This window comes from Falco naumanni, chromosome 9 (assembly GCF_017639655.2).
Source record: "Falco naumanni isolate bFalNau1 chromosome 9, bFalNau1.pat, whole genome shotgun sequence".
Lineage (NCBI taxonomy): Eukaryota > Metazoa > Chordata > Aves > Falconiformes > Falconidae > Falco > Falco naumanni.
Window position 1 is genome coordinate 8,967,579 of NC_054062.1, and position 18,144 is coordinate 8,985,722.

An 18,144-nucleotide genomic window follows, 5' to 3' on the forward strand; every position below is an offset into this window, starting at 1 on the left:
AGCTGAAGATCCCCGACAATGCCAATGTCTTCTACGCCATGAACTCTGCCGCCAACTACGACTTCGTGCTCAAGAAGCGGGGCTTCTCCAAGGGGGTGAAGATCAAGCACGGCTCCAGCTCCACCCTGCCCAGGATGAAGCAGAAAGGCCTGAAGATCGCCAAAGGCATCTTCTAGCCTCAGCCCCACTGCCACCATCACCATCGGGGCCTTGGGGGCAGGCTGCTCTGGGCTGGGCTGCGGCCGGTGCTCCTGCTGCCCAGCACAGCGAGGAGTGACCCTCCCGGGGGGACAGCCGTGCATCTCCCTCCCACGCTGAGAGCCAGGGTGCTTTGGCAGCCGCTGTCAGCCTCCGCCACTCCTTGCACAAGCCCCCGTTTCAATCAGGTCTTTTTTCTACACAGGAAGGCAGTGGGGGGGAGGGGGAGGGAATAGCTCTTTTTTTTTTTTTTTTTCTCTTTTTTTTTTTTGCTTTTTTAAAACCTTCCACGGTGTGACACTAGTCCAGCCGTCGGCCAGCCCAGAGCTGGAGCCCGCCTCTGCCGTAGGTGCCTTGTGTCCAAGCAAGCCGGGGAGCGGTGACTCGCAGAGGGGCCATTTGCAAGGAGCAGAGCACGAGCCGTTACCCTCCCACAGGGTGGGGTGCTCTCCTTCCTGGCTTCCCTGGCGTTTTTACCTCCACATCCTCCCTGGGATAACTGGCATCACCACACATCTCTGCCTGTCCTTCTCGTGGGAGAAGCCGTGGATGCCCCAGGCTGGGAAGCGAGCTGGAAGGGATGGAGCCTCGCACCGATGCTCGGAGCCCTGTGGAGGAGGGCTGTGCCCCTGCCATGGTGGAGCAGGCGCCGTGTGCTCTTAACTGGAAGCCCACATGGTCTCGCTCCTCTCCCCGATCCACCGCATCCTCCAGCTGGACTTCGACGGCCCGTGTTCAAACTTGCACCAAAGATCAAACGCCAGTGTCTCCTCTACCGTCGGGGGAAGCTTTGGGCCGTGCCCCCAGCGCTGCCAGCCGAACGAGGAGGAGAGCAAATTTCTGTCTGAACTTGTGTAAATAGAGACCCTGGGTCTGCGCAGGCCGGCGAGGAGCTGGAGAGCTCAGGGTGCTCCGGGTGCCCCAGCTGCCCCTGCCTGACCCACAGAAAGTGCCACTCACCTCGGGCTTTAACCGGACTTTTTCAAACAGTGACCATGGGAGAAGCAGCAATGAGACTTTTTTTGTATAAAACAAAAGTTTACTGATTTTTCTTTTCAATATTTATTGGTTGTAAATAGAAGAGACGAACTTGTACATTTTACTAATCCACCCTCCCCTCGCCCTGCAGCCCAGTCCCTCTCCTCTCCCCACCCTGGTATTTAAGGCTGCTGGGAGGAATGTTGGCAGGAGCAGCATCGCTCATCGCTCTGCCATGCTCATGAGGTGCAGACCCCATCAGCCACCCCCCTCTTGTTTCTTTACCACTAGTTGCTCAAGCAGGGGCCAGACACTTGTTTTAATCATTGCAGGAAACACTAACTGAAAGGGGACCTTTTCTGGCTCCTGGCTCCATCTCTTTTTGTTTTGTTTTTTTTAGTGCTTCCTCCCAGCACATGTTTGTTTCCCGTCTGTCCGTGCTGCTGGATGGGTGCAACACCTTCCTCGGCTCCAGGAGAGGGGCCTGGGCTTCTGGCAGGAGCTGGGCTGCGGGCCCCTGGCACCAGGTAGGGAAGAGGCTGCTTAGGCTGGCACTGAGCTCTCCCAGCCCCGTGTCCCCTCAGGTGGCATCGCCCATCGCTGCACATGATGGGAGCCCTTGGCTCTCTGACGCAGGGGCAGCCTCCTGCCTCCCCCCCCTGCCCGCCCTTGGGCACTGGCACCCCAGGGTCTTCCCTCTGCTCTGTGCCTGCCAGCTCCTGCCCACCCTGAGGCCATGCTGGTCCCCCTCCTGCCCATGTACCCCAGCAGCCCAGCATCACTGGAGGGACTGGCTGTACCATATGTATTTTGTACCACTTCAATGAAGGAGCACACTGCCTGGTGTGACTTGTACACAGCAATGTAATTAGTCTTTGCAATAAAATACTGATGCTCAAACGTCTCTGTCCCAAGGCAGGGATTGTCCTGTTCTCCTTCCCCCAAATGCCAGCATGTTCCTGGAGAAAGAGGAGTGGACCTGACTGCAGGGGAGGCAGCGCTTGCGCCTTACCTTAACTCTGCTGGGTTGAGCTTTGGTTTGTGTTTGAGGGACCGGTGCCCCATTTTCAAATGAACCCTACTCATTTGAACCTGCAAGTGCACTTCTCACCCATGGAGAGATCTGGGAATGCAGCTCCTCCTCCATTGCGGCGTGCTACCTGCTGGTCTGGATTCTGGGCTCGCTCTTGCGAGTTTGCTGCAGGGCTTGTTGGCCAGCAAGTGTGAAAATGTGGGCAATGCCTCGCAAACACCCACAGTGACGGCCATCAGCAGGCACTGCTGTCAGTGTAGAGAGACCGTGGTCGTCTTAGTACAAGTTCTGCTTTCCCACATCCTGGGCATGGTCGCTGAACCCTCAGCTGTCATGGAACGAGAGCAGAGACGATTCTGCCCAACAGCAGCCAGACGGCTCACGGAGTTCACACATAGTCCAGAATCTCTGTCTCCATTTCATTCTCACTCCCATCAGAAGGCTTGAAGTCCTCTTCCTCCTCCTCTTCATCATCCTCATCCTCTGCAGATTCATATGCCAGCTGCTCTTTGCCGTCTTCACTGCTGCTTGTATTTGAGAAAAGAGCTTAATTGGGAAGGAAGGAAGGAAGAAAGACATTGTGATGCCTTGCTCAGTGAAACCTAGGGGCATTTACAGTAGAGTTCATAAAACATGCGAGAGGAAGGCAGAAGCTGGAGGGGCACAGCTAATGTTGCGTATCTTAATAGAATTTGATCAAGCCCAAAGCAATCTGTTTTCATACTCTGGGAACTCCAGCAGAACAGCAGCAGATCTGCAGTGCTGTGCCTTCTCTCCTGGCTGATTCTGACCTAACTCACTGGGATACTGCTTTGGCCCAGCATCATGCAAAAATAACTTTCTCACTTCTTGTTCAATTAATAACATTAATAAGTAAAATGCCACCAACAGATACATCAGTAAGAATAAGAACCTGATTACCGCTGTGCAAAGGTATTTAAAACCTGAAGGCCGTGGCAGTGGGAAGATGAACCGGAAAACTTTAGTCCCAGCCACTCCTAATTCCAACCCATGTTCACACTGCAGAACAGCTTCAGCTCACACTGTTATGAGCCAGAACACAAAGAACACCAGAACACCAGGTGTAGCACAAAGGAGGCGGCAAATACAGGAACACTGCTGCCCAGTGCTGACCACAACATCCTTATTCAGCCCACATCTCAACACCATCTGCAAGGCAGTAACACATTGTGCCATTCAGAAGCGTCCTTACCAGGTCTTGTGGATCTGATTATCTGCTTTATCATCAGAGACATGGTATCTCGCAGATCATCACTAGTCTTTGGAAGGCACCACCCATCCCGCTCTGTGCATTCTGACTCTGTGCCATCATTCCGATGGATGATTTTCTGTAGGCTAAAAAGCAGCAAAAGGGAAGGAAACGTTAGCCTTCTAAATTCAGATGTAGGCTTCAAAGGAGACAGGCTATGGCTTACTTCTCTTTTACTTCATTGAGTTGGAACAGCATACTTGGTTATTCAGGTAACTGTCGTATGGGAAAGGAAATTCACATGTGAAGCCTGTTCCATTTTTATCCAGAAGCTAAACACTTCCTAAGTTTCTGGTCAATGAGAGAGGGGAATGGACTGGATATAACAACAAGCTCTGAAATCTAGCTCTAACAGAAGACTCAGCTGCCAGTGTGCAATACCTTTCCACATTCAAGTCACAGAGCTGGTAGAACATCTGCCGATAAGGCGGTAAGGCTCCTTCTCGGAAAATGTAGATGGATTCCTAAGAGGAAGAAAGAAGGAAAACATTAATGTGCATTTTACAGTGAAACAGGACAACTCTGGCATAACTGCAAAGTACTTCTGATGAGCCGATTCAAAAACCAGGCACTTCCAACAAAAAACAGTTCCAAGACATAGGTCTGCATATGGCAAAAGATAAAGCTGACGGAAGGAATGCACCTAAATTTCACTGCACTTATAGTCACAACAGCACAGCTGGGCAGAGAACACACCTCATCTCTTCAAACTGCAGCTCTCTCTGCAGCCCGCTACTGCACAACAGTGCATATGTTTCATCCTAGCAAAAAGGGAAGAATAAAAGACTGTAGAAATATTTATTTTGCCCTGCTGGATTTTGCAGGATGAGCTGATAAACACATGGTCATTTATTGCACTTCACTGCCCATGAAGTTGCAATTTTATCAATTGAAACAAAATGCTCATCACATCTAAGACTAGGGCTGAGTACCAATCCCATCTTGCAGCATGTAAGAAACATGCACACAGCAGGTGAAGTTCTGTAGTGATGTGTACAACTAGCAGCTTCTCGGGTAAACCCAAGGACATCAACTCACTCGCAGCTGTCTCCTTAATGACTGACAAAGCAGGAAACGCCCCTTTTTCACTAAGCTATTCTAAGCTTCTGATAAGAGTAATGCTTACCTTTAGTTTATACCTGCTGGATGCAGGTTTTTTTGTACTGGATGCACCGGAGGTACCAAGCCCCTGTTTCAGATCATGTACACTGACTGTATGACTCACTGAAAGACAAAAAAAAACCCCAAAAAGTCCTAATCAGAGACATCTTTCACTCTGTGGCATTGTACTGTCACTTCTCTACATTGATTCAACTTTGCTAGTCAGCAGAAACCAGACCAACCCAACAAATGAGCATATGTTGCTTATTCTTCAATTGTGCGAAAGGTGGTGAGTTTGGTGGCTTTTTCCACACATTTGTTCATAATTTTAACCTTTTCTGCTCCTCCTTGATAAAGAGAATGACTCTCCCCTTGCTCTGCACCATCACTGAACAGAAGTGCATGCTGAATTCCTGCAGCATTGCTTGCACAACTCCCTTCTGTCTGCTAACAGATACTGTAGCTCAGCCAGGTGTGCACCCCAGACCCTCGCAACACTTCTCACCAGGAGACACTTCTACTGGCTTAACAGCAGCACCGTATTATACCCAGAAATAAGGCTGCAGTTTTGGCTCAGCTAGAACACAGGAAGACCCTTCACCACCTGTGACTAGGATGGGGTAAACTGAGAAACAGAAGAGCCAGATAACCCTTCTACTGGCACAGCGTACCTTGCTTCTTGACAGTGATGGGCAGACTGTAGTTATACGTGCTGCGCTTTGCTTTCACGGGCATGTCATTAGGGGCATAACCTAGAGGTGAAAAAAGAAAACCAGTAATGAACTGAGGACGAGCACCCTGCAGAATATCCCTTGTTCTGTAACAGAAGCGCTGGGCTGGTGTGTGTAAGGCAGGCTGATCCTTGGGGTATGGTGACTTTAGCTAAGTGGGGAGAGGAGAAAATCAACAAAATCCTTTAACTTGGAAAGAGGGAGATGCAACCTGATGTTAACAACTGGATGCCAGTTCTGTCATGGACAGATGACCTCAGAAGGTCCTTTCCCCCCACTTTCCCTCTGCAAAAATCACAGCAGGGGAACCCAATGTCCCAAGGTCTGAGACCTAGTGTCCTGCACAAGATGTTGAGGTCCATGAGGAATAGCTACTAGGTAAGCCACATAATCTACTGCTCAGTGCCTACCCTGAACAAGGGGGAAGATGATCTGCTACATCCACTTGGGCTTTGAACAAATGGAGGAGGAAAGTCATCCAGCTGTCCATTGAGTTTGGAATATGCCAAATGAGGGAAGACATACTGCATACTATGAAATAAAGTATTAAAGGAGTTTACAGAAGAACTACAGTAAGCAGTGAGCTCAAAAGGTGTCACCTTCATCAGAGCAGAAACAGTTTGAAAAGTAAAAAGAAAAGTACTACCAGGATTAACCAGAAAGCAGAGAGAGCATCTCTGTGGGTTGGGCCCTTTTACCATATTTCATTCCACAGCGAATTCGGAAGTCCAGTACTTGATAAATCTTTGCTTCAGGGTGTTTTCTGGGGTCATACCCAAACCTAACCCATAAGCTTCTCCAAGGACCTGTTAACTGTATAAACACATATGGGGAGACAGTCACAAATACACTGTACAGTGCTGCAGAGGTTCTTAGAGAATTCTAGTATTTCCCCTCGTTGCCCTAAGATTATTTCTTTTACCACCACTTTCCTCACTTGCTGCATCAGTATTTATATACTGTAACTTGGGCAATCAGTGCATTGAAGCACAAATATTTGTGTGCTTTTACAAATTAACTTGCAAGGACACAATAAAATGTTTGGAAAACCTCTGCCACCGTTGCCAGATGGAGAGTCAATTCGCACATCTAACTGAACTCCAAAGGTGATTAGAACCAGCGGAGAAAACAGTTACTGAATCCTCCATGGCTTTAACTTCTGTTCAGAAGCAAGGCTTTCCTTCCCTCTTTTTCTTTACATAACATTAAGCTCAGGTACTTAGGACCTCAGAAACTGTAAGGGACCAGGAACATCCAGCTGATGCACCCTTGCTCATGCCTGTCTGAGGCTGCTGAGAGGCAAAGGGCAGATGTACAGACTTACCATGTAATAGGCCAAATACGGCAACAGAAGTTTCAGCTTGTCCGGGTGGACACTGATATTGGCTTTCACTGCATTCCGAGACCAGACGGGACGGACTTCAAAGAGCTGAAATAATACAGAAACAACCATGAAAGAGTGGGAAGTGGGTTACCAATGACAGTTCAGCTTTCCAAATGGACATTCTTCTGTACTGGGGCCTTTGGCTCTTAGTATGAGCTATGAGAACAGTAATGTAAGAACTAGTGGCACCAAAAGGTACTTAATGTGAGTTGGCTGCAAAGAGACTCAAATCTTCACTTGCATAACGGAACTGAACACAACAGGGTCAGGGGTGTCTACTGACAGTTGCTGTCCCATTCAGCTACAATCACCAAAAATTTTTGGGCAAGTCAGATAAAATGGCTGCATGCAGTTTTTTCCTGCGCAGCATGCTGCAATAATGTTCAGGTCAGGAATAAGGCACGTACCTTTCTCAGTTCTTCCTCCACCTTTCTATCCACAGGATTGGTACACATTTTCTTCCAGGTCTGTACAGCAGCATCCAGTGGTTTAGTTGGGATTTCTTCATCATCAAAGTTCACAAAGATTGCGTTGTGCGGGCGACGGGCCCTGCTGAGGCCAATCAGGTTCTCACCAGACACCTGGGGGTTGTTGTAGCCCTCCCTAAGAAACAGGGAAAGGATCGGGTTTGCTTTCTGCCCCCAGCACACACGGACTTGGGGCCTTCACGGGAACATGCAAAAACGAAGTTTGTGCTCCAGATTTTGGAAGAGAAGGGACTCAGCTGGGTGAGTTTAACTTTGGCCCCACCTCCCTATCACATAGTGGTGGTACCAGGAAAGAATCTCATGACACCAGTGAAGAAAGAAAATTGAAATTTAACCCCCCCCCTGCAAAGCTACATCCATCTGCACAATGACAGAGGTCCCCTGCACTCTGGCAGGAAACCCTCAGGCAGTTGACTCTTAACCCCTATGAAATGCCTCTGCATTTGCTCCACTGTCATTACTGCCGCTCAGTAGGGTACGTGGGCAAGGCAAATGGAAATGCAGTTAATTTAACTTTTTTTTAAGTGCCGATGAAGGACTACAGTGAGAAAATGAAAGATGTTTCTCGTGGGAGATTTCACAGACTGTTCTCCTGGCAAAACCAACCAGGGGCCAAAAGGGAACAGGTCCAGTGAGCGCGATCACAGGAACATTTGGCATTGACTCCTGCACACTCTCCCCTCGGTTCCATCCCACTGGAAGCAGGCAAAAAGCTGGGCTCACTGCATCCCATGCTGCCTGTAGCGTGCTGGGGGAGGCAGGCATCTTCCTCAGATCACCAGGTCCCCTCACCTGGCAGGTCCTGAGGTGGACTTTTGCTAAAGTTTCTGCTGTCCAGGCAGTTTCTCAAATATCTCATTGTATCAAATCAAGAGGGATAAAACAGAACAAGGCAGCAGCTTAAAACAGGTGAAACACATGTATGATGTATTTAGTGCTGCTCTGATGCTTCAAGAGCAGAGATCCTATAATAAGTCTGAAGCCAGAATGGACTGGAGGCACCTTCAAGTGATGAAAAAAGAAATCTTAACTTGAAGACTTGTCTGTTAGAGGTACATATCAAACCAACACAATGTTTCACTACCTGTCCATTATAGAACCAAACACAGCTATTTACCACATTAATAGAAAAGGCACTAACCGGTGTTGTATATCTGGCCGATAAAAATAATCAACAGGAGTGTCCAGACGTGAGAAAATTGGTGGTGGGATGTAGAGAGGTAATTCTCTATTGAAAAATTCTTCCTTCTCTGGTTTGAGCATTAGGACTTTGTCATACATGGAGGTTGGTTTGCCATCAGGAGCAGAGTGCATCGCCAGGTACTGGAAATCAGACATTCCTGCGAGAAACAAAAGTTAAAATGTTGTGAAATTCATTGTGAATGTAACGGCATTTCTCGCAACAGTCAGCTTTCAGGAGTAAAAGCCTGCTAATTTTATGCCAAGGTTTATACAGCAAGGAGGCTGTAACAATGGGACACTTGGTTTTTCGTTCCAGTCTTGACAGGTTTAAAGGGAAACACTTCCCACACTTCCCCTTCCCATCAGACACACTTATCTTTAAGCCACGTGGGCACAAACCCCAGTATTACCTTGAAATTTGTAAACGGTGGTGACAATCCCAAGAATTTCCATTTCAAACTGGACTTCTGGCTGGATTTGTTCTTCGGCCTCCGACTGCTTCTTCTTCTTGGTCCTCCTCTTCACCTTGAGCAGCATGGTGGAGGTGGGGAAGCGATTGGCGCAGACGGGATGGCAGTAAGGGTCCCTGGGGCGGAAATAGAGCTCCAGCCTTTTGGCAGGGTCGGCGTAGATCTGTCAGCAGGGGCAGGCCAGGTCTCCCTTAGCGGGCACGGCGCAGCCCCCCTGCCCCGGGCCCGGGGGGGGGGCCTCCCTCCCCCTCAGCCGCGGCCCAGCCGCCCGCGGGACGCGAACCCACGAACCCCCGCACCCTCAGGGGGACACTCCCGCCTCGCCTCACACCTCATCCCTCCGCCTCAAGCCTCCCCCCCGCCTCACGTCTCCCCTCTCCCCTTTCCTCTCCCGTGGGCAGCAGCCTCACGCGTGGGGACACGCTGGGCCTGCACGGCCCGGCCAGGGGGGTGCTGGCCCCGGCTACCCACCCCGCGCCACCGCCACTGGGGCCCTCCTCACCCGCGACACCCCCTGCTCTCCTCCCAGTGTCCGCAGCATGGCCCCGACGTCCCGCACCAGCCCTGGGTACTCCACGCAAACCAATCGCGGCGTGCGGGGCAGCTCCAGCACGGCCGAGCCCCGCTCCCCCCACGGCCTGGCCGCCGCCATAGCTCCCCTGCCCAGCTCCCGCCCCGCCGCCACCCCGCCCCCCACCCCGCCCCCCACCCCCCCCGCGGCCGCGGTACAAAGGTTCCGCCGCACGATGGTTCCTACCACGGGGCTGCGGCAGTGGAGGCGGCCTAAGCCAGCGCAGAGCAGCCGTCCCCCGTGGGGTTACTCAGCCCTCAGTGCGTTTCTGAGGTGATTTCTGTGCACATATGGCGACAGCTCACAGTTGGTTTGCGTTCCTTGTTACAGCTGTAATTATCTAAAAGCTGGTACTTAACAGTGGGGGTGTGGAGGGCCTGCTCTGCCTTGCTGCCTGTGGGAGCCCTGGCAGGGCAGGCCCAGCCGCGGCCAGGCCACCAGCACCTTTGCCGGGACCTGCTGAAAACTGGTGGCCAAAATGGTGTGGTCAGCGGGAGCAGGGTAGCAGTGGTCCCCGTGCCCGGCACCGGTGAGGCCACACCGTGAATCCCGCACTCGGCTTTGGGGCCCCGGCCTCAGGAGGGACGCTGAGGGGCTGGAGGTGACCAGGGAGGGGTGGCAGGGCTGGGGCACAAGGTGATGGGGGATGGTGGGGAGTTCAACCTGGCGAGGAGGGGGCTGAAGGGGGCCCTGATCGCTCTCTACAGCCACCTGACAGGAGGCCATGGGCAGGGGAGGTCGGTCTCTTCCCCTAGGTAACAAGCAACAGGACAAGAGGAAATGGCCTCCAGTTGCACCAGGGGAGGTTTAGATGAGATATTAGGAAAAAAATTCTTCACTGAAAGGTTGGTCAGGCATTGGAACGGGTTGCCCAGGGAGGTGGTGGAATCACCATCCCTGGAGGTGTTTAAAAAACACTTAGGTGTGGTGCTGAGGGATGTGGTTTAGTGGTGGGCTGGGCAGTGCTGGGTTAATGGCTGGACTTGACGATCTCAAAGTCTTTTCCAACCTAAATGATTCTATGACAGTGCTGTGCTATGGGTCAGGGGAACACGCGTTGCACAGGGACTGGATGTCACTTACTGCCTGACCTTAATGTTAGGGAGAAAATCCTGCCACAGCAAAGAAATGGAAAAGCCAAAAATCACTCAGTTACAACAGAGCCTTTAATGAGCTGGGCCTATCTCTAAAAGGTGTCTTTTTCTTAATTCCACAGCAGTTCCTCGGTCAGGGTGATGTTGGCAACCTGCGGCAGCTTCCGATAGACTGAGTTCCAGAAGTCCACATACCGGGATTTCAGATTCTGCTTCACGGAGTTCTGGTTCATCTTGTTGTTAATTTCCAGGTAGTAAGTGCCCTCGTTGCTGTAGGGCGGCCAGGTAACAGGCACCTCTGAATTCCCTTTGTTGGGATCACTGAGGAAAAAGGAGACATAGAACTTTGGTTTTATCAGAGCAGCTTGTGGATGCAGCAAGGTTTGAATTATTTGACAGGGCCCCTGTCTGCTCAAGTGAGGCTTTAAGTGCGTGCAAAGAGAGAGCCTGACACTGGGCCAAGCAATAGCAATTCTGCCTGCTAGGAGCAACTTGCCAGCCTGCAGTCTCCTCCCTTGGTCCCCACTAGCATTGTCCCTGGCTGCATGCAGGGGCTTAATTCCTATCTGAACACCAGGATTCAGAAAAAAACTCATTGTTAAGTTTAAGCAGAGTTCACAAGTTCAGAAAATGCTTCTGCTGTCCCCAGGTGTTCTTTGGATGAGGAAGACCTAGAGCAAATTCCACCATTGGGAGAGATAGAGCCAGGCTCACAACAGACAGAGGACACCCAGCTTTTGGGAATTGTTCCTGAGAAGTTAATAGGCAAAAGCAGCAAGCTGAAGTGCTGCAGCAAGCCCCAAATCCATGTGGAACCAGAATCACTCACCCTGTCCTGGCAAAATTGGTCCAGTAAGCAATCATGGCTTTTGAGACAGTCCTGTGCTTGGGCAGGTAGCCCAGGGGGGTGGCGAAGGGTTTCCCAAACACATACTGCAAGTCATCAGCGTGGTCTGCCCCTACCCAGCTTGGGTAGACGGGCATTCGGGACGGCTGGGAGAACACGTAGCTATATGTCTTGGAATTCCTGGGGAGATAAAATAGATTTGCTAAGCAGCTGTGAGTGGAGAGCAGAGAAGTGGGTGCAGATTCATAACCATGCTCCAAATACCAGCAGAGCCCAAGATTCAGCCTTGGAAGGTGCTCACATGCATCTAAGAGGTGGTCTCAGGGGGAAAAAACATTCTTCGGTAGATATTCTGATTCTCACCCTAGCCCTCATATCATCCCAGTGCCAGGTCTCGTGGCATCAAACTTTGCTAGGATGGAGTGTGAATGTTTTAGGAAGCATAAACTTGTTTTAATGGGAATGTAAACCAAATTCCTAGCATGATTCCCTTGCAGTGTTACAGAGGTAGTGTTTGTACGAGCTATGTGTAAGCGTGTACTCAGTACAAAAAGCCTGCCTCCTTCAAGTTCAGCCCTCTTAACCTGCTCCGCAGCCCCTTGGGCTTGCTGTGAAAGCAGCATTTTGGCCCCCAGGCAGGCTTTGGGCTCCTGCCAGGGCTGAGCTGCTCACCGGGCATTCTGCAGGTGCAGATTCAGTGCCCACTGTGTGGGAACCAGGAAGATGTAGTCAGTAATCAGGTCCACCACTGTCTTCTTCATAACCTCCTGGTCCGGCTTGTCACCCCACGGTTGCGTGTAGAGAGTGTATGTTGCATTGGCTCCAGTCTGGCCCCTGTCCACAGTAAGTCCTTTGATCAAATTATAGACCTCGTCCCTGAAAAGACAAGTAGTATCAACTAATTACAGACCAGCAGCTCCAAGTAGGGCAGGGCTCATAGAAAAGGATCCCAGCCCCCATTGATGTTTACATCCAGCCCTGCAGTTAGCAATGGTTTGGTGGAGTAAAAGCCAGTGATTTCATTCCAGGTCTTAGATGGAGGGCATGTGCTTCCCAGCTTTCTCAGCAGAGCAGCTTGGGGCCAAATTGGCCACCAGTTCCTTTCATTCCTGGAGGAGTCTGATGGGACGGGCACCCAGCATGTACCTGCTCTGGACAGAGAGCATCAGGGCTGCCAAGCCTGTGACTGGTGCTGTCTTCAGGAGCACCTTAAAAGTATATGGGGAGGCTTCCCCACTAGGTAGTGCTTTTTCTTGAAGGCTCTGGATCTGGCAACATATGCCCTAGGCACCCTGGCTTGGAGTGACACCCTCTTTTGAAAGTGAGTTCTCTGTCCACTCAGGTCTAAGTCCTCAGAGTTTAGGAGCTACCTTAAAAGAGAAGATTCTTCCTGTTAGGAGTTTTAAGAGCATCCTTTACTTACGCAGTGATTTTCACAAGCGGGCGGTTGATAGCAGGTAAATCAATGCCAGCAAAGATATGTCCATCCATGTTGTTGACCCCAGCGATGTAGTCAATGTCAGCAGCATTGGCAAAGAGCTTCTCTGGCATGTCTGGGAGGAAGTCTCCATCGATGACAGGCGTGAGGGCGAGTGTATGAACCAGGGGAGCTGCAGCAGAAGAAAAAATTGGAGTCCATTAGGAGCTGAGAAAAGACAGATGTGTGGTCTGGCATATCCTGTGATCAAAGAACTATAGAAAGAATAGGCCGAGGTGAATGAGAGCTTGGGCGGTGACATCAGCATGGGCAGAATGTCACCCAGAAGCAGGGTGACCACAGGTTCATATTCAGTAAAACTCATGCCTGTAGGAGGGGGAGAAGAACAAGACATCTGCCAGCCAAGTACCAGCAGGTAACATCAAAAATTCCTCTCCTCCACCCAGTGCCTTCCTAAAAAGCACAGCCAAAGATAGGGATGAGCAGAACTTCCCCTCCCCATCCCATCTGGCTGTGCTCACTCATTGCCAGGACAGCCAGCTTTGGTTAGTGCAGCTGCACAGCAGTGGCTTGGCCACTCTGGGTCCTGAGCAAGGCTAAACGTTGGGGCTATTTACTAGGAGCATGAGGAAAGCAAGCAGAGGAGAGTCTTCTTGGGAAAGAAATGCTCACAGGCAGCAAGAGCAGAAGCTTTCCCTAGCTGGTGTGAGAGTGCTACACTCCACCCAGTGACTCAAATGAAAATAGCAGCATTGTGGTCAATTATTTTTTTTGCTTGTAAGCTGTGTTCTGCAATTGCTCTTGCTGCTTTCACAGAACAGAAAGCCCAGACAGTTGCTTTGGAGCCAAGGCATGGCCCTTGGATAATTCCTTTGCCTCTACTGCCACGGCGTGATGGACAGTGTTCATTCAGCACAATGTGCACCTGCCTGTGGAAGGGTGGCTGCACCATCTGTCATTATTGTCCCCTTTCTGAAGGACACAGGCACTGCTTCAGCATTCCTAGCAATGGCCTCAGTGTCCCACCAAAGGCACGGTGAGCCCTGGGTGGGTGATGGAGCACAGCAAGGGCCAGGGGACTTACAGGGCAAGTTGATCAGCTCCAGGTGGTAGGCCAGCGTCACGGCTTTAGGGTCAGAAATGCGCAGGCAGTTGGCCAAGATAGTGGTGTTGTCTGTGGGGCAGCCCACCTTTTCTCCAATCTGCAGGAGGAGAGAGAGAGAGAAACCTCCTAGCGTTACCTTCCAAAGCCAGGCTTTGTTACCAGCTGCATAGAGGCAGAAGAGTGGTTGGTTTTAAAGCATCATGTTTCCACAGCTGTTGGGCAGCACGGCTCCTGCTGAATCCCTTGCTAGTTACGCTTTTCTCTAGGGAATCACTTTTTTGGTTTTTCCATTCCCTCAGGCAAGACTTGCACGTTACCTTTTTAGCCCAGGCGAGTGGGTCCCTCTGGATGGCCCAGCTGCAGAGACCGACGCCGCTCTGGCTGATGGCCCTCTTGAACAGGCCCTTGTTCTTTGGAGTCAATGTCTGTGGTGCAGAATAGAAACAAGAGGGTTTCAGGTGCAAACTCCTGAAGAGACCATTGCCTGCCAGACCCGGCCAATCACCCCAAATCTTGTGCACCAGGCCCAGGGAAGCTGCCAGCTCTCGTGCTATTTAACAGTTTCAGCAGTTAAAGTTGAAAGGTGATATGGTGAGAGAAGGAGCAGAGTGAGGGGGCATGGCAAGTAAATGCTGTTTCACCAGAGGTCCCAAGAGCGAGGACACCTGCCTGCAGCTGTGGGACTGATTAAACTGAAGAAGGAGCAGCTCAAAGCCAAGAGGCTGAGTGTTGCGGTCCCTGGGCAGAAGAGGATGTCAACCAGGCAGTGTGTATGGGAGAAAGCAGCAGAGCGCCAAGGGGACCATCTCTCCCATTTAGAGAGAAGTGGCTCTGGTGGGGTCCAACAAGAACAACACACCTGCAGGGAGACACTGACGGCACCAGCTGATTCCCCAAAGATGGTGATGTTATCTGGGTCACCCCCAAAGGCCTTGATATTCCTCTTCACCCAGGCAATAGCCATGTGCTGATCCTTCAGCCCGTAGTTCCCTGAATGACAGAGAGCACCCTCCATTGAGCAAGGGCACAGCAAAGCTGATGAGGACCTGTGACAGTCCCCTGAAGAGGGAACAGCTATGGTACCTGGCAAGTTTGCGTCTCCAGTGCTCAGGAAGCCCAGGGGTCCCAGGCGATAGTTGACGGTTACCACAATCACGTTGCCCCGCACAGCAATCTCCTCGCCATCATAAAGGTAGTTATTGAGGAAGTTGGCTCCTTGACTCCCTCCTACAAGGAAGGCACCGCCGTAGATCCAGACCATCACTGGCAAGTTGGTAGAGACTGGGAGATGAGGAAGAAAAGCAGTGTGAGCCACAACATAGCTAGAAGATGCTTCCCATCCATCCTCATACCCACTTGCTGAGCATCCCTCCACCTGGGCATGAGCAGACATGATACTTTGCAATAGCCTATGGCCAAGAAAGTCAACACCCTGTAGAAGAGGCTGAAACTCCCAACAGGCTGAAGTTGAGGGACATTGACTGACATTTCCCACCTTTCCCTCTCAAAGTCAGTGCTCCTGCAGTTGCCCACTGCGGGAGTGTAGCTGCTGGGAGGTACTCCAGAGCAATTTGTCCACAAAAGGCAGCTGAGAATCTCCTCTCCAGGTCTCAGCCAAGCACATACTGTGTCTTTTCCCTTGAGGAATCCAGATGTTCAGATAGAGACAGTCCTCACTCCCACGGACATCAGTTTGTGTAAGTGTCATCTGCATGCAGCGATTTTTGAATTTTTTTGTCTGCAGTGTTCCTGAGAGGAGAGAGGGAAGACAGCAGGTCCTAGTTAGAGGCATCGACTCCATCCTGTGGTTGCAAACTGACTGTCCGTTCATCCATCCTCTCCTCTGTGAGTCCAGCACAGAGGCAGCAAAGCCTCCCCAGCCCCTGAGACCAGTTTGAGGGAGTGACAAAGTGGGACCCTTTTGCATGTGAATTAGCTCCAGACAGATAAAGCATGGGGAGGGGAGGTGCAGGTGCCCTGCTTCGGTTTTGTTACTTCATGTGATTAATTAAATTGCTTGGGAACACTTAGACACAGACTGTCATACCCACCATGAGACTAAGCTTTTTCTTGGTGCTGCTTAGTAGATGAAAGCAGGCAGCAACATCTCTGGCTTGTCAATAATGGACTAAAGAGAGAGAAGTGAAAATAAAACCCCAAACCAAAGGCATTCAAAAGCTGGATCTTACCATCCCAGCCAGGATGAGGTTGAGGGTCTTCCAGAGTCCTTGGAGGGGCAGCGAAGGGGATACCTCTGAAGATGTCGATGTAGTCCCCAAAGAGTCCCAGTTTTTTATTCTCACCTTCCACAAAACCTCCTTCGGTGAGCACCACACCCAGCTACACATGGCACCATTGAGAATAGAAAAATCCATTGCAGAGTTTGTCATGCTTCTGTCTTCCCATGTTGCCAGCACCCACACCTTGCCCTGGCCAGTCCCCAGATGGACCCACTCGCAGCCCCCCTTCCCCAGCCAGCCCTTTGGAACCTTATGGAAAGGCCCCAGGTAGCTGCCGCTGGAGATGTGCCCCTGCAGATGTCTGCAGGCTGCCCTTCGGAGCAGATAGGCAGCAGCAATTCCCCTGCACTCCCAAAGGTGAATGGCAGAAGGTGAGGACCTTCAGGCGTAAACCAGGCCAGACCTGACACAGAACTGTGCACAAACTTTCGGAAAAACGTTGTTGAGAGCCTTTGCCATGTTTAGGGCAGGAAAACACCCTGTCTCGGCTGTCACAGTCTGCAGGCCCTTTCATGGGCTCCAGACCAGAGGTGGCAGCAGCTTGCCCATTCAGGCATGAACAGCAAAATGCCTTGCAAGGCTGTAAGAAATGCTTTTGTACTTACAGTTGCAGCCCATGCTACCCCGAGGTAGGAGCACAAGGCAAAGCACAGGATCTCCCAGCGAGCCATGGTGAGTGCACACCTGAAGACCAAGTCCCCAGATGGAGGGATATATATATAGCTAGGAGTGCAGCTGTGCGTCAATGCCATGACCCAGTCTTGGCTCTTACATAAAGCAGAGGAGCCTCTACACACCTGTCCTTCAGTAGGCTGAGGCCAAACCATGGCTTAAGGTAAGACTGGCGTCACAGTGTGAGAGCCCTGCAGATGTTGCTTTTGTGGGCTGGACGCCAAACCTAAGGAAATCTCTCAGTCTAACAGAACTTCAGAGAACATAAAAAAATCCTGAAGTTATGGAAAGCCTCACATAAGTGCAGGAGGCTGAAATCACGTTAAGCCAAGCATTAGAGCATATCATCGGTAACTACTGAGGAACCTTGCACGCATAACACTAGGGAATGCACAAGACTCAGAAAACGCCAGCAGATCTTTAATGTCTCTTTAATGGGTGCTGACAATCCAGCCAGCAATGGCAGACTAATGAGTGGCCAACCACTGTGGACCTGAAGTTCTGCCCCATTGCCCATTTCCTTCTGTCCTTGCTAACTACTGGGGAGGTCAAAACAGAGCTGAGAAGTGTGCCAGCTAGTGAGGACAGCAGAAGGGAATTACTCTGTTCTGTTATCTTCATCCTGCAGAAGAGAATTATTCACTGCCAAAAAGTGTCTTTTCCTGATGGCTTTATTTCCAACATCACCACTGAGGGTCAATGCTGAAGTCATGGCACAGTATTTTCACTCCCCTTAGCCAAGCAGAAGGGCAGCACCTGCCTTAGGGACTCGGGTGACACTGCAGTGCTCCCCCAGCACCTCCTCAGGCACCTTTTCTGTTGTCCACATGACCACCAACCCAGCCAAAGTGCACTTCTCACTCATGGAGAGATCTGGGAATGCAGCTCCTCCTCCATTGCAGCGTGCTGCCTGCTGGTCTGGATTCTGGGCTCGCTCTTGCGAGTTTGCTGCAGGGCTTGTTGGCCAGCAAGTGTGAAAATGTGGGCAATGCCTCGCAAACACCCACAGTGACGGCCATCAGCAGGCACTGCTGTCAGTGTAGAGAGACCGTGGTCATCTTAGTACAAGTTCTGCTTTCCCACATCCTGGGCATGGTCGCTGAACCCTCAGCTGTCATGGAACGAGAGCAGAGACAATTCTGCCCAACAGCAGCCAGACGGCTCACGGAGTTCACACATAGTCCAGAATCTCTGTCTCCATTTCATTTTCACTCCCATCAGAAGGCCTGAAGTCCTCTTCCTCCTCCTCTTCATCATCCTCATCCTCTGCAGACTCATATGCCAGCTGCTCTTTGCCACCTTCACTGCTTATTTAACCAAAGAAAGCCCTTCTACTGGCACA

The 18,144-nt window shown here is 51.0% G+C and overlaps 3 protein-coding genes across 8 annotated transcripts in view; 1 reads left to right on the forward strand and 2 right to left on the reverse strand.

The window, feature by feature from the left end:
- The window catches only part of RALGDS (ral guanine nucleotide dissociation stimulator), a 61,573-nt gene extending 59,497 nt beyond the window's left edge, over positions 1–2,076 (forward strand). For all 5 annotated transcript variants that reach the window (XM_040607577.1, XM_040607575.1, XM_040607574.1 and 2 more), the window contains exon 18: positions 1–2,076. In XM_040607577.1, the coding sequence (XP_040463511.1) occupies positions 1–176 (176 nt within the window). In that variant the 3' untranslated portion in view covers positions 177–2,076.
- GTF3C5 (general transcription factor IIIC subunit 5) lies at positions 2,023–9,515 on the reverse strand. 2 transcript variants are annotated; one of them, XM_040607578.1, is made up of 11 exons: positions 9,338–9,515; positions 8,776–8,998; positions 8,325–8,523; positions 7,103–7,298; positions 6,636–6,740; positions 6,010–6,124; positions 5,252–5,332; positions 4,606–4,703; positions 3,861–3,943; positions 3,423–3,565; positions 2,023–2,733 (listed from the first exon to the last, which is right to left on the reverse strand). In XM_040607578.1, exons 1-11 carry the CDS (start codon positions 9,485–9,487, stop codon positions 2,534–2,536), a joined length of 1,593 nt encoding a protein of 530 aa, XP_040463512.1. In that variant the 5' UTR covers positions 9,488–9,515; the 3' UTR covers positions 2,023–2,533. The 2 variants fall into 2 exon arrangements, with proteins under 2 accessions (XP_040463512.1, XP_040463513.1); XM_040607579.1 differs by having other exon boundaries at positions 2,023–2,755.
- A 1,042-nt stretch (positions 9,516–10,557) lies between these two features.
- On the reverse strand, positions 10,558–17,852 carry CEL (carboxyl ester lipase). Its single transcript, XM_040607583.1, has 11 exons — positions 16,736–17,852; positions 16,080–16,230; positions 15,517–15,639; positions 14,974–15,171; positions 14,750–14,880; positions 14,208–14,315; positions 13,870–13,987; positions 12,771–12,957; positions 12,020–12,223; positions 11,330–11,527; positions 10,558–10,821 (listed from the first exon to the last, which is right to left on the reverse strand). Exons 1-11 carry the CDS (start codon positions 16,955–16,957, stop codon positions 10,611–10,613), a joined length of 1,851 nt encoding a protein of 616 aa, XP_040463517.1. The 5' UTR covers positions 16,958–17,852; the 3' UTR covers positions 10,558–10,610.
- Positions 17,853–18,144: the final 292 nt, after the last annotated feature.

What these genes read in the sequence shown, in the direction of transcription:
- GTF3C5 (XM_040607578.1), bottom strand. Translation starts at nt 9,487, where the DNA reads ATGGCGGCGGCCAGGCCGTGGGGGGAGCGGGGCTCGGCCGTGCTGGAG. An exon ending in CGGCCAGATATACAACACCG is followed by an intron (nt 7,299 to 8,324) that starts GTTAGTGCCTTT and finishes CCTGTTTCTTAG; the next exon opens with GGAGGGCTACAACAACCCCC. An exon ending in TGTGACTTGAATGTGGAAAG is followed by an intron (nt 3,566 to 3,860) that starts GTATTGCACACT and finishes GCTGCTTTTTAG; the next exon opens with CCTACAGAAAATCATCCATC.
- CEL (XM_040607583.1), bottom strand. Translation starts at nt 16,957, where the DNA reads ATGGTTTGGCCTCAGCCTACTGAAGGACAGGTGTGTAGAGGCTCCTCT. An exon ending in ACCTCATCCTGGCTGGGATG is followed by an intron (nt 15,640 to 16,079) that starts GTAAGATCCAGC and finishes CTCTCCTCTCAG; the next exon opens with GAACACTGCAGACAAAAAAA. An exon ending in CTGCACCTGCAGAATGCCCG is followed by an intron (nt 11,528 to 12,019) that starts GTGAGCAGCTCA and finishes TTATCTCCCCAG; the next exon opens with GAATTCCAAGACATATAGCT.